The 14,119-nt window shown below is 53.1% G+C and overlaps 1 protein-coding gene across 1 annotated transcript; it reads right to left on the reverse strand.

Moving 5' to 3' along the window:
• Positions 1–1,365: 1,365 nt before the first annotated feature.
• Positions 1,366–11,267, reverse strand: PHOX2A (paired like homeobox 2A). Its single transcript, XM_073333669.1, has 3 exons — positions 11,045–11,267; positions 7,754–7,941; positions 1,366–1,797 (listed from the first exon to the last, which is right to left on the reverse strand). The coding sequence occupies exons 1-3, from the start codon at positions 11,265–11,267 to the stop codon at positions 1,366–1,368; spliced, it is 843 nt and encodes a 280-aa protein (XP_073189770.1).
• Between the last annotated feature and the right edge of the window lie 2,852 nt (positions 11,268–14,119).

Here is a 14,119-nt window from a genome sequence, read left to right on the forward strand (position 1 = left end):
CTGGCTGCCCGCTGCGGTATTTTCAATCACAGTGTTACGTCCTAGGAGTCAGTGGGGAAGAGCATCGCCTCGGATAGTTTTTCAAAATGGCCGCCCCCTCCAGTCTGGGGCTAAGCGCGAGGGTGCTAGGGCCTTCCACTAGTGGGCCCCAAAGAGCCAGGCCTGGGGGTCCCCAAAAACAGTCGGCTGGGTTCAGAAGGGGCTACACATGGTGCCCATCCACATCTCCCCATGGTGAGGCGGAGTTGGTGCTGAACTTACACCAGGTTTCCAGCTGGAGCGGACAGAGGAGCCCTGCTACCTCTCAGGATGGGGATCAAGGTGAATGGACGACGTGGGGGAGAGAAGCTGGCTGTTTCTGACCAGGGACTGTCCGATCACAGCTTTCCACTACACCCACCTGCATCCCTAGGACTACGCAGGGCTGTTACACCCCTTCCTTGGTTCCTTAAGGGCTCATGGGAAGCTGGAGAAACGCTCTCTCTGCTTTGTCCCTGACTGCATCTGACCCAAGAGATGGCTAGCGTCGGCCTCCAGCCAAACAGGGCCACGAAACGCCCTCCCACGCCTGCCCCACCCGTGGCTAACGGCTCAGTGGCACACTAGGGAAGGCTCCCCGCTTCTCAGCAGAAGGATTAACTGCCCTCCACGCCCCCACTTCCCTGGGCTGCTGGCCGTTGGGGTACCCCCCGTCCCTAGGTATAGCGACCTACGTACAGACATTTAAAAGGAGGTAAAGCCTGGCCTGGTCCGGAGACCACTGCACACCTAGGGGACCCTGGCATCCCAGGAGCTTAAAAAGGAGACCACTCTTCCAGTGCGATCTAAGCACCCCAGGAGAACCGCGGTGGCAGCAAAAGGTGATGTTTCTTAGACAGAGGCCAGTGCACGTTGTGGGGGTATGGGGGGGGGGCAGCTCCCCCCGTAACTGATCCACCGGACAGCTGTTCTACCGGAGGTGAGTGCCTGGCCAGCCGCACTGGTCCCCGCTCCGTGGGAAGCTGCTCGGTACTTGCTAAGCCAACCTCATGGCTGGGTGAGGTCGACCTCCCTAGGGATGTGTGGGGTGAGGGGCAGTTTGCTGCGGCGGGTGCATCATTTGTCCTCTTGGGTGGTGCTAGAAGCAATGGTGGGCTGCAGGCGTGGCTCAGCTGGGTGTCTGTTTCAGTGCTTCCCTCCAGCCTGGGAGAATCGGGGCCTTCCTGGAGGCCTGGGGGGGGGTCTACCCGGCGCTGCGGACAGAGAGAGGAACCTTGGAGACTACTAGCTAGGGAAGGGGGCGGAGGGGGGGAGATATTTGATGTCGCACACAATGGCACACGAAGGAGTTGGCAATGTTTGTTTGGCGCGGTCCGTTCCCGGTCATTAGAACAGGTTTGTCTTGAGGGCGTTGGGCTTCCTGTGGAAGGAGGAGAGGACGCCGGAGAAAGGTCCTGGCATGGCCTCGGCCGGCTGCCACGCCTTCAGGAGCTCCGCCGTGTTGGTGGCACCGTTGCTGGTGCTGACCCCTGGCCAGATGGGAGCCTTTAAGGACTGGGCGGCGTGGCTGGGTCCGAGGCCCTGCCCCGTGCCGGGGCTGGGGCTCAGGCTGCTCCCGGGGCTGTTGAGGCTGCCCGTGGTGGGCAGCGAAGCGGTGCTGTCCGGGGTGGGGCTGCAGTTGGACTCCTTGGACTCGTCATCTTCCGAAGAGGAGCGCGGGTCAGATTTCTTGTTGGCCGAGGAGCCGCCATTCACCCCCTTGGCGTTTGCCGCCCGTTCTTGCTTGCGGAACTTGGCACGTCGGTTCTGGAACCAAACCTGGATGGGGTGAGGGGTGGGATGGTGACCAGAAGTGGGAGGGTGGGGAGAGAAAAACCAAGTCAAGCAAGGAAAGAGGGATCCACCCACAACCTAGTCGGCTGTCTCTTGAACGATGGAATCACAGTAAGGCTTAATAATGATTTCACTTGCACCTCTATGGCACCTTCCATCTGAGGATCTCCATCCAACCGCCTATACAAATCCCCGCTTCTTGATCAGATTTCCCAAAGACAGCAGGGCCCGGATCCTCAAAGGTATTTAAGCACCTAACTCCCATTAACATCACTTGGAGTTAGGTGCCCAAATACTGCAGTATATTGAAAACTGTATTAAAATTGTAAGCTGGTATTTTAAATGCTCAGGAAGTTTTCCTGATCCTGCTTGCAGGCTAGGGGGCTCTGCAGGGAAGTGTTCAAGCAGGCCTAGCTAGCAGCAATCCATCCAGAATAAGGTGGGGTGAGTTGCACCTCTGCCTCAGTAAGCAGCCTGCTTTCTCTCTCTCTCTTTCTCTTTGGTTCTTGTGTGTTATCCTTGTGAATTCTAATCCATAAAGCAGTGTTACGTTGCAACCTTCCAGCCAAGGATTTAGGTTTTTCTCTAACTGCTCTGTGTGCGTGCCGTGAACACAACAAATGCCTTTCAGGATCTGGGGGCTAGGTTAACGGAGGTGCTCAGTGCATCTCAGGAAGGGACCGGCCACTTTTGGTCTCGAAAGCACCATGTGACACAATAGGGATAGATGGTCATTGATGGTGCTGATGGGCATTTCATTCAATGCTGTCTTCTCTGGGGTGGGCTATGCATTGCGGGTTGAGTTTAAAGGAGGGGTTTGAGTGGAGATTGGGTGGTTGTTGGCTACACCAGGTGATTGTAGTCACTGTAAAATTCTAGTCCTTTTTCTTTAGTGTTGGAAATTTACCAGCCGTTCATTTCATGGACAGGCTGTTGTTTCTTTTATTATTATTATTGGCAGTGTTGCCAACTCTCATGATGTTCACAGAATCACAGAAATGTCAGACAGGAAGGGACCTGGCGAGGTCATCAAGTCCAGCCCCCTGCGCCAAGTAAATCTAGACCACTGGTTCTCAACCTGCAGCCCAGTCAGCCCACAGCTGCGGCCATGTGACATCCTCAGGGCCATATAGGTAGTATATATATTGTGGGCCCACGTAACTCAGAGCGAGCTGCATATGTGGCCCACAATGGCACGTAGATTGAGAACCACTGGTCTAGACTATCCCTGACAGGGGTTTGCCCAACCTGGTCTTACAAACCTCCAATGACGGGGATTCCGCAACCTCCCTTGGAAGCCTGCTCCAGAGATAGGACAACCTGTCTGGCTCTAACGGTTGTTATTAGCTAACCTAAATCTCCCTGGCTGCAGGTTAAGCTGGTTGCGTCTGATTGTACAGTCAGTGGGCATAAAGAACAATTGACCATCGTCTTCTTCATAACAGCCGGTAACGTATTTTCTCCTGGGAGGGGAAATGACTTGTCCCAGTCTCACAATTGCTGTTGTTTTTTCTTAAAGCTCCAGTTCCTGGAGTCAAGAGATTGTGAATCTCAACTTTCTTTGTAATAAGTAAATAAATAAATAAATAAAGGCTTGGAAAGCTCCAAGGCAAATAAGATCCCAATTTAAAAAAAAAAAATCTAATGATTTGGGGGCCTGAGGTCTGATTTGTGAACATTTGTATTGCAATAGTGCCAGGAGACACCCCCCGCCCCCCAGCATGAGCCAGGTGCTGGGTGCACCGATAACAAACGGACGGTCTCTGGCCCGAAAAGCGTATGCTCTGTGCACTCTTGTGGCACAGGGGGCTGGTGAGTTTTCGCTGTGCCCGCCCACGCACTGACGGATTGTACTGGAATGTAGTTATTGGCCCTTTCAGCATGAGCACCGGATTCTCCATGGAATTTCCTGGATTTTTGCCGGCGTTGCTGAGAGCAGAACTGGGCTCCGAGAAATGATTGTTACGGTTACATCAACGAAAAGGCCTTTCCTTCCCCTGCCTTTATTCTTATGTATTAGTACGTTCCAGTAGCACCTGGAGGGCTCAGCCGAGGTCAGGCTCCCTTGTGTACAGCCCCACGCCGAGTCCATGTTCTGAAGCACCTAGTTCCACTCACTCTCACCCTGTGTAAATCTGGAGTAACCCTGAGTGTGAGGGGAGAATCAAGCCCTTTGTCTCCTGTCTCTGTCCCTGCCTGTCTCTCTTCCCAAGGCCCATTTTGATGCCCACCACTGAAAAACAAAATCTCAATTTACTAGCATCTGCTCCTACTTCCTATATTTCGCCGTGGCTTTTTTCTGTGGCTGGGCTTAGCTGCCTCTGTGTGGCTGTGGCTCCCTCTCGTGGTCGACCCAGGGGCAGATAGGAGATCGACCCAGGGGCTGCTACACACAACCAGCGGCCCCTCCAGATCAAGTGCAAAGGCTGGTGCTAAAGGCCCTGGGTCTGAGCGCTGCAGCCCACCTGGCCGTAGTTTGTGACACAGGGATGTTTGCACAGAGACAGAAGCTTTGCTTCCTCAGCCGTTTGTCTGCTCCTGCTGCTTACACTGCAGCCGCCGGGCTCGGTAATGGTGCAGCCATCTCACAGCGGAGTTACGAGCTCGCACGCAGCCTGCGATGGCTTTGGGTAGGGACTAGAGAGGGCTGTGGCTGAGCCAGCCCCCAGCTCTGGAGCCAGACTGGTTTGGGCCGAGTGAGAAGAGCCTGTTTTCTAAGAGGAGCTGGTGCTTGGTGCAGAGGTTCCCCGCCACACGAGGCGAAGCGGAGCCGCTAGTGAGCAGCCCAGTCAGAGCTCACGGGGCCCACAGCTGGCATGGCCTTTTCTCGGCAGCTAACCCCCGGGGAAATGGGCTGGGTGGGGCTGAATGGCGCTAAGCCGGCATTGCTCCTCCAGGCGGATCAGCCGCATGGCATCTGCGGGTCTGCTGGCCCTAGGATGGGAGACGAGGGCAGGCAGTGATCAGCCAGGCCAGGCCAGGCCTGCTGCTGAGACCCACTGTGATGCCATTGTGCCAGGACAGCCATCGATGCTGGGTGTTTTATGAGAGGGAATTTGCAAGGGGGAGGGTTTAACCCCCTCACATACACACACACACCCGCCCTTCTGGTCCTAATTGGCATCACTCAGCGGAGAGAGCTAGGACAAGGACTGGATGGGCACAGGGACCTGCTGGGACTGTGTAACCAGCTCCTGACGCCTAATTAAAGGTAACGCTAAATGAGGATCCTTAGGGAATAAGCATGAGAGTCAGGAGTCATGGGGTCTTTTCCCAGCTGACCCTGGCTATGTCCCTTGCCCGGCTACTGCCTCAGTTTCCCCATCTGTCCAACATGGATAATGGGCCTTGTCACCTGGGTAAAGGGCTTTGAGTTCAGTGGACGAGGAGTGCTAACCCTAGTCTGGGTGTCTTCTGGCTAGTACTTCGAGGGCACGTAGTGGGGGTGGCCCCTTCGGCACAAAGCCAGGGGCTGCTGCCCAGACACCAGGCCCCTGCACTGTTGGGCCAGCTCCTTTCCCCAGTGCTTCGTTCCCAGAAAACATAAAAGGCAGCTCCTTTGCCCCAGGAGCGACCACTTCCAGAGACGAGCTCCAGATTATCCTGCCTGCCTGTCAGAAGCACCAAGCGAGACAGACCCAGTCCCCACGGTCCCTGCCCTCCAGCCGGTGACAAGCAGTTCTTTCAAGCCCTGCTCACCTATGAGGGAGGAGGCCACCTGCTGAACGGGTCTGAACAGGGCAGGGACCTGCTGTTGTATCAAAACGCAGAGCCCTCGTCTGCGCCAGGCTCTGCCGAATGTCTGCTGCCCTGGGATGGCTCAGTACGGGATAATTCGTACGTGGGCTGAGGTCACATTGGATTGATACCCCGAGTGTTCACGGGGCAGGAGCTGAGCCGTGACTTTGGGCCTGATTCAGGAAAGGCTCCGCCTTCAGAAATTCATGGCGTCTAAGGCCGGATGGGACCCCTGTGATCCTGTTGTCTGCTCCCGCATAGGTCCCAGACCAGAGAACCAACCCAGGGATTCTGGCACCAGGCCCACAACTTCTGATGGAGTCAGAGCGTCGCTTTTAGACAAACAGCCAGTCTTGATTTAAAGACGTCAGGGGATGGCGAATCCATCACATCACTAGGCAAGTTGCTCTAACGGTTAATTACCCTCCCAGTGGAAAAACGGTGCACCTATTGCATGTTGCTCAGGAAAGCACTTGCTTAAGGTTAAACGTGCTCTCCTAAACAGGGATATGCTCCTGAACTGGGGCCTTGACCTGCAGGCTACTAACTAGGGATGATTCTCTTCTGGAATCTGGGACCGGGTCTTCACATGTGCTTATGCAGCGCCCGACCCAATGGGGCCCAGATCTGGCCAGCTATCTGGCAGAGCTAAACCCAGGCGTCCTGATCACCAGTCCCTGTGCTGCATAATGCTCCATCTAGTGACACATACAGCCTCAATCCGAGCAGCTGCTTAGTATTTATTCTCATATCCTTGTATTTGGCGTCATTATTTTGACGGGGTTACTGGCCTCCTGAATGGGGGCAAGCAATAGATGGAACAGAGTTTGATTTTAGCAAGGCTTTTGACACAGTCCCACGAGGCAGTCTGGTGAGCAAAGTAGGGAAATGTGGTTTAGATGGAATTATTCGGTGGGTGCACACATGGTTAAAAACCATATCCAAGGCGTAGTTATCAATGGTTTCCTGTCAAACTGGGAGGACGTATCTACTAGGGGGTCTGTCCTGGGTCAGGGGCTATTCAATATTTTCATTAATGACTTGGATAATGGAGTGGAGAGGATGCTTATGAGATCTGTGGATGACACCAAGCTGGGAGGGGTTGTAAGTGCTTTGGAGGACCGGGTTAGAATTCAAACTGACCTCAACACATTGATCTGCAAGCAACCAGATGAAATTCTATAAAGACAAGTGCAAAGTACTACACTTAGGAAGGAAAAATCAAATGCACGACTGCAAAATGGGAAATGACTCGCTAGACAGTACTAGTGCAGAAAAAGAGCGGAGGGTTTTTGGAGATCACAAACTGAATATGAGCCAACGATGTGATGCAGGTACAAAAAGGCGGATACCATTTTGGGGCGTGTTAACAGAAGTGTCGTACGTAAGACACATGTCCACTGAAGGTCAGACAAGAAATAATGGACTTTAATCTTCAACCAGGGAGATTTAGGTCAGATATTAGGAATAACTTTGTAACTCTTGAGAGGAGTGAAGCTCTGCAATAGGCTTCCACGGGAGGCTGTGGAATCCCCGTCACTGGAGGTTGGTAAGACCAGGCTGGACAAACTCCGTTAGGGCCGGTCTAGGTTTACTTGGCCCTGCCTCAGCGCAGGGGGATAGATTAGATGACTTCTCAGGATCCCTTCCAACCTGACACGTCTGTGGTTCTATGATTATAAACCCACCTTGGGAGGTAGGGAAATATTATCATTTTACAGGTGGGGAACTGGGGCACAGAGACCCCCCAGTTGAGGAAAGCAATGCGGCAGGTGCTTAACTTCAAGTAGATTTTAAGTCCCAACAAAGTGAATAGGACAGAGGTACCGGCTTAAAATTAAGAAGCTGCTTAAGAGCTTTGTTGAATAGGGGCCCGAAACAAGGGAAGGGTGAAACAATGGTTAGCACACGCAACTGAGCGCTAGGCCTCCTCGATTCTATTCCTGGCATTGCCACTAACTCACTGTGTGAGCCGGACAAGTCACAGTCTTGCTCCTTGCCTCGGTTTCCCCATTTGCACAATGGGGTGATGACACTGTCCTACCTCCCAGGGATGGTGTGAAGCTTGACTCACTAATGTCTGTAAGGCACTTTGAGATCCTTGCATGGAAGGTGCTAGATAAAAGGGTTAGTGCATTTCAGGGAAGAGCTGTGTAATGAATATCAAGCCACATCGTGTCTAACTGGGCTGGGCTGGGCTTACCTGGACCCTGGCTTCAGTGAGGTCGATCTTCAGGGCCAGCTCCTCCCGGGTGTAGATGTCTGGATAGTGAGTCTCAGCAAAGACCCTCTCCAGCTCCTTCAGCTGGGAGCTGGTGAACGTGGTCCTGATCCTTCTCTGCTTTCTCTTCTCATTGATGCCGGAGGGGTCCGAGAAGAACTTGTAGGGAACTGAAGGGGAGAGAGGGGAAGACAGTGGGGGGGGGGGGGAGCTTTACTTAGCAGAAAAACATTAGCGGGTCTGAGAGCAGAGAGTGCAGTTAAAGGGGGAATATGTCTAGAGCTATCTCTAGGTTATAGCTATGGGACAGGAATAGCAAGTCACAAGGGCATTTACAAAGGACTGTATCCAACTCCCACTGGCTTGGATTCCTAACTCACTTAGGCTATTAGGACACACCCAGCCTTGCTAATTGTAACCCTATCAATAGTGCATTAGCTAACAACTCTTACACTGTTGACTATTGTTTAGTTATTATGCATTTGACTATTAATCTACTTCATATTGTCTATGATGCTGTGCTTTCTATTTTAATAATATTGCAGTTAGGGGTTTCTGTTCAAGTGTTACTGTTGGACTAAGAAGTATTTTACTGTCGACTATTGTTTGATTATGGCGCGGATAAGTACTATTTGGGTTTGATCAGTGATTGCTTTGCCAACTATTGGTTTATAAATAGTAAATATGCGATTAATGGTTACCTCGCTACGATTTTTATGGTGGATCCATTTTTAATTTGTGAATTACTTTAAGACCTAAATATTCCGTTATTATTCTTGTTTGATTGCTCTCTAGGGGCGTATGGAACAGTTATTTGGTTTATTCTTCGTTCATTACTAGTCTATTGTATTTTTGCCTTTCCAAAGATTTCCCTGTCGCTACACCGTCTGATGCTGCATAACTATCCCAGAGGCTTTCTCTGTATGGGAAACATACTCCCGTGATAGTTTGGATCATGACTGCAGCATTTGCATAAGGGAAGACAAATGTCTTTGCTTTGTCGCCCTTGGGAAAGACTCGGAAGGAGCCGTCGGCGTTCAATTCGCCTGCGTCTCTCGGAAATACTCCGAAAGCCCCGCACCAGACTGAGACAGGGGCGAATGGTTTAAATGTCAAAATAGTCTGGTTGAGTGTCCGCCTCGCGAAAGCGACACCAGTGACAGCTGCGACCTGTGTCCACCTTGTGGGAACCCGGGGAGCGTGCCCCGGGACCGGCCCTGCCAAGTCACTGCTAGTCACGGGGCAAAAGAGGGAGCACAGAGAAATACAATGAAATAGGGGGGGAAAGGTGGGAAACTAATTACAATCACCAGCAACTTGGCCCAGAGAGAGAAAAAATGTTTAATACAAGTTCGCTTACTAGGCAAATAGCTTGTTAAATAAAGAGATGATTAGGTAGATAGATAGATAGATAGATAGATATAGATGAGGTGTATGGGGATAGATAGATAGATAGATAGATTAGATAGATAGATGAGGTGTTTGGGGATAGATAGATAGATAGATAGATAGATGAGGTGTATGGGGATAGATAGATAGATAGATAGATAGATATAGATGAGGTGTTTGGGGATAGATAGATAGATAGATAGATAGATGAGGTGTATGGGGATAGATAGATAGATAGATAGATTAGATAGATAGATGAGGTGTTTGGGGATAGATAGATAGATAGATAGATAGATGAGGTGTATGGGGATAGATAGATAGATAGATAGATAGATAGATAGATAGATATAGATGAGGTGTATGGGGATAGATAGATAGATAGATAGATAGATAGATGAGGTGTTTGGGGATAGATAGATAGATAGATAGATGAGGTGTATGGGGATAGATAGATAGATAGATAGATTAGATAGATAGATGAGGTGTTTGGGGATAGATAGATAGATAGATAGATAGATGAGGTGTATGGGGATAGATAGATAGATAGATATAGATATAGATGAGGTGTATGGGGATAGATAGATAGATAGATAGATAGATAGATATAGATGAGGTGTATGGGGATAGATAGATAGATAGATAGATAGATGAGGTGTTTGGAGATAGATAGATATAGATGAGGTGTTTGGGGATAGATAGATAGATAGATATAGATATAGATGAGGTGTATGGGGATAGATAGATAGATAGATAGATAGATGAGGTGTTTGGAGATAGATAGATATAGATGAGGTGTTTGGGGATAGATAGATAGATAGATAGATGAGGTGGATGGGGATGAATAGATTCGATTCGATTCGATTGTATGGGGAGAGAGATTTATCTATATTTATAACGATAAATATCTTTGTTTCTACTGATAAAATATATACGTAGCTATATCTAAATATAGGTCACTGTATAGCTGGATATTGACATGTTACTCTCGCTATCGATGTAGATACGTGTCTCCCTAATCTCTAAGTCTGCACAGCCAGCTCGCTTCGAACCCCGGGCGGATTCTGTGACCATGTGTATTAGGAATTGTACCTAAAACGAGGGTCGGACCTATTTCTACAGGAGGGCGCCGAGGGGTGGGTTTGTCTCTCGGACGGACGTAGCATGAGAAAATCGGGTGGCGAGAGACCCTGCCGCTGTCAGGAGATTTCAATACTTTTGTGAATTACTAACACGGTCCGATCAGTGACAAACTGTCAGGAAACTGAGAGAAAGAGTTGTAAGGCGTGGACTGGAACAGCGTTGGCTTTGCAGTGAGCGCCGGTTTGTTACAGCTGGTCTCAGGCGGGTGCGATCCCTTCCCCAAACCAAACCCAACCCCTCAAGTCTCAAAATTAATAATTTCATAAAAAAAATTTCTAGAAGCCATTTCTGCAAATATTAAATTAGATTTCTTGATCTAATCCTCCAGTTGCTGTAACCTGATCACCCATTAATTTGTTTGGCTGTGAACACAGGGATACGGCTCCTTAACTCGATTAGTCGCCAAATCTTATATCTTTATAACTGCATTTTGCAAAATTGGTTTATACCTTTTTGTTTAAAAAAAAAAACACAAACAAAAAACCGGGGGTGGGGTGGGGGGGGAAGAGCCAACCCGATATAAAGAGATCTCGCGGCAGATTGCTGCGCAAAAAGCCCTCAGACCCTCGCCACACTTCTATCGGCTCAAATTTGCCTCGCATCTCAAGATCCTCCGGGTCCCCTGTAGACCCTTCTCTGGCTTGCTAGCACCTGGACATCTCGAGAACTTCCACTGCACCGTGTCCAGCTCCAGTCACACCCTGTCCCTCTCTGGCTTCAGTGTCACCGGGCTCGGGTCTTTACCTGTGGAGTAAGGCGAAGGCTGGTGGTCCCTCAGGGCCCCCAGGGTGCAGTTGGCCGTGCTGAGCGGCGGGCACCCAGGGTTGGTCCCAAAGCTGGTCCGGATGGGGCTGTACTGGAAAGCGTTCGGCTGGCTGCAGGAGCTGAAGTCGGCGTAGGCGGAGGCTTCCATCGCGGCCATGCAGGAGTCGTAGGAGTTGAGGTAGGAGTAATCCATTTTGTACATAGAGGAGGGCACAGGTGGATGGCCGGGGAGCTCGGAGGAGGGAGAGAAGCGAGGGAGGGGTTGGTCTCTGGAGTCCGAGCCGGGGCTCCAGCCTCAGCGCCCCGGGCTCCGGCTGCCACTCGAGCCGCTGCACCCCTCTTCCCAGCGCTTGGTCCTCCTGGCTCGGAAAGTTTTCCCTCGGCCTTTCCTGGATGCCTTGAGACGGTGCCTCTCCGTGCACCCCCGGCTGCCTGCCCCCCTTGGCTCGGAGCTCGCTCCTGCCGACTCGCCGCCCTGTGATATACTTGGCTGGGCCGGGGAGACAATGGGCAAGGCGTCGGTTGCTTTTGCATGACAATATCTCCGGAGTCTATCGGGGGCAGTAGGAACGGGGGGAAGCGCCTCCCACCCCGGTGCATCATTGATTCAGCCCTTAACCCTTTGTGGGTGGCGGGGGGGGGGGGGGCGGGAGAGGGGGAGGTGTCCTGCTGCTGGAGCCCAGAAACCCCAGCTTGAGTTGGGACGTCTCCGGCCCAAGCAGCAGATCGGATTTTTACAAAAACCCCTCCCCACCCCGCAGCCCCCACCCCACTGCGCCCTGGCTGCGGGGATGGACCCAGCGAAAGGACCTGGCTAAGCGAGCCGGGCCAGCGGTGTGGGGCTCGGGCCGCATGAGCCCGGGTTTTTAGAGCCACAGAGCCGCTCGGACTGGGGTTTCCATGGCTCGCCCAGGGCACGGGTCTTGGGGGACAGGCGGAAGGATCGGGGAGAGCCCCGACTTGCCCAGATCCCTCTGAGAGCTGAGCCAAGGGCTCACACGGAGGCTTTCAAATGCCACAGAGGGGTCACCCCCCACCCGTCGGGTTTAACACAATCTACAGCCCGTTATTTCCTGCCCAAGCCCCGGAGATAGCACCCGCGGGACTCCCCTTGCGGGTACCAAAGGCCAGTCCCGGGGGTCTCTCTCCCCTCTTGGACCCAACCGCTGCCCCGAACCCGGGTCCAACCCATGAAAACCCAGGAGAGACGTGGCGGGGTTGGAGAGTGTGAGGGAGAGAGAGAGTGAGGCCCCCGCGGATCGTCCCCCTCCAGCCGCACCCAGGCCTGGGACAAGCCTGTTATCCCCCCACCCACCCCACGCAGAGAGCTCAAGGCCCGATCCTCCCAGGGCAATGGGAGATTTCGGACTGGAGGACCTCGGGCATTCAGGATCGGGGCCTTCCGCTGGAAGCCCTCCTCCCCCGGCCAGCTCGAAGTTAACCCCACTCTCCGCTGCTCCAGCCGGGTGGGGAGCCCCGGAGCCCCCTCCCGCCCCTCTGCTGGGCGAAGCCACCCGCGGGGCCCCTCGCACCCCAGGCAGTATTAGAAGCAAAATGCACCCGTCCCAGGTGCGATCCCTGGGGCTGGGGGCTCCTGCCGGGCGCGGCGGGGATAGATGCTGGCTAGCGCTTCAGTCCTTTCCTTTCCTTTCCTTTCCTTTCCTTTCTTCTTGTCTTTCCTTTCCTTTCCTTCCTTCCTTCCTTCTTTCTTTTCTTTTCTTTTCTTTTCTTTTTCTTTTCTAGCGCTTCCTTCCTTCCTTTCTTTTCTTTTCTTTTCTTCCCTTCCTTCCTTCCTTTATAGCACTTTTCTTTCTTTCTTTCTTTCTTTCTTTCTTTCTTTCTTTCTTTCTTTCTTTCTTTCTTTCTTTCTCAGGCGTCTCTTCCCACCTGGCCCCTCGGCTCCCTCCCCCCAATCCGAGATGTCTAGAAAAGGAGAGCCCCCACCCCTCACCCCATGTTTGGTTTATTTCCCTTCTCTGGCTTCCCAGCGCTTGGTTTCGTTTGTGCTGTTCCCGATATTCAGACTCTTTCCCCGCAATCCCGCCCCCTCAAGACTCCTGATTATTGCGGGGGGGGGGAAGCGGGGGCCCTTATGCTTGTGTTTTATTCCCTGGATCGAACCGAGCGGGTCTGACTCGGGAGACACCGGAGCTGTTCCCGCCGGGCGGAGATCAGGGGCTAAACGGGGCAGGGAAATTGCGATGAAAACAAAATCTGGCCAGCCCAGTAGCCGAGGGAGCGGGTTTGGGGGCGGACCCGTCCTAGACACGTTCCCCCAACGAACCCCTGCCCCGGGGGCGGCAAATCTACCAGCCGGCCTGGCAGGGAGCGTCCCCCCTCCCCACCCGCGCTGGGAGAGACCCTCGCGCTTTCCTTTGGGGGAGTGAAAGCGAGAAGCGGGGCTGTCGGGGGAGCCCCGAGGGGCTGTTGTACAAACTCGGGCGGGCGGGCGGGCTGGGCAGGGGGGGACCCGTCCTGGCCGGGGGTTAGAGTTTGGGCACTGGACCAGCGGAGTACGGGGGGGAGCGGACTCAGGGGGGTTCGGATCTCGCTGCAGACACACGGGCCTGGAGCGGGGGCGCAATTCGGATCCCGGCGGCAGGAAAGGGCCTTTGGGGCTTGGGTGGGGGCCCTGGGGGGCGCTGGGAACTGGACTAGAGGCTGTTTACATGGAGCATTGGGGAAGGGGGATAGATCCGTGGGGGAGGGGTCTGGCTGGCTGATATCGAGGTGGGGGGGTATCTTTGGTTATTCCGGGGGTAGCGCGGGGGTGGCTATTTTGCCCCTGCGGCCATGAGCCGGTTCCTGTGGCCATGAATCCCTTTCAGAGACAAATCTCTCCCGTCACTCAGTCTTCCCGCTAAGCAGCCCTGCCCTGCCAAACAGCCCTGCCCCAGTGCGAGCAGCCCCCCTCTTCCCCATCAGTGGGGCTGTTTGGTTACCGTGAGCGCCTTCCCGGTCTCCATTTACACCCCCCTATCGAAGGGAGAGGGGACCACGTGCGGGTGGGGGGAGGGAGGGAGGTCCACCTCCCGGGGGGGGGTCGGGGGCGCC

The sequence above is a fragment of the Lepidochelys kempii genome, chromosome 1 (assembly GCF_965140265.1).
Source record: "Lepidochelys kempii isolate rLepKem1 chromosome 1, rLepKem1.hap2, whole genome shotgun sequence".
Lineage (NCBI taxonomy): Eukaryota > Metazoa > Chordata > Testudines > Cheloniidae > Lepidochelys > Lepidochelys kempii.

Bases quoted from the DNA above. Each gene is read 5' to 3' on its own strand.
- PHOX2A (XM_073333669.1), bottom strand. From the start codon at position 11,267: ATGTACAAAATGGATTACTCCTACCTCAACTCCTACGACTCCTGCATG. The intron at 7,942-11,044 runs GTAAAGACCCGA...TCTCCCCTTCAG, and splicing joins GCCTTCGCCTTACTCCACAG to TTCCCTACAAGTTCTTCTCG. The intron at 1,798-7,753 runs GTAAGCCCAGCC...CACCCCATCCAG, and splicing joins TCACTGAAGCCAGGGTCCAG to GTTTGGTTCCAGAACCGACG.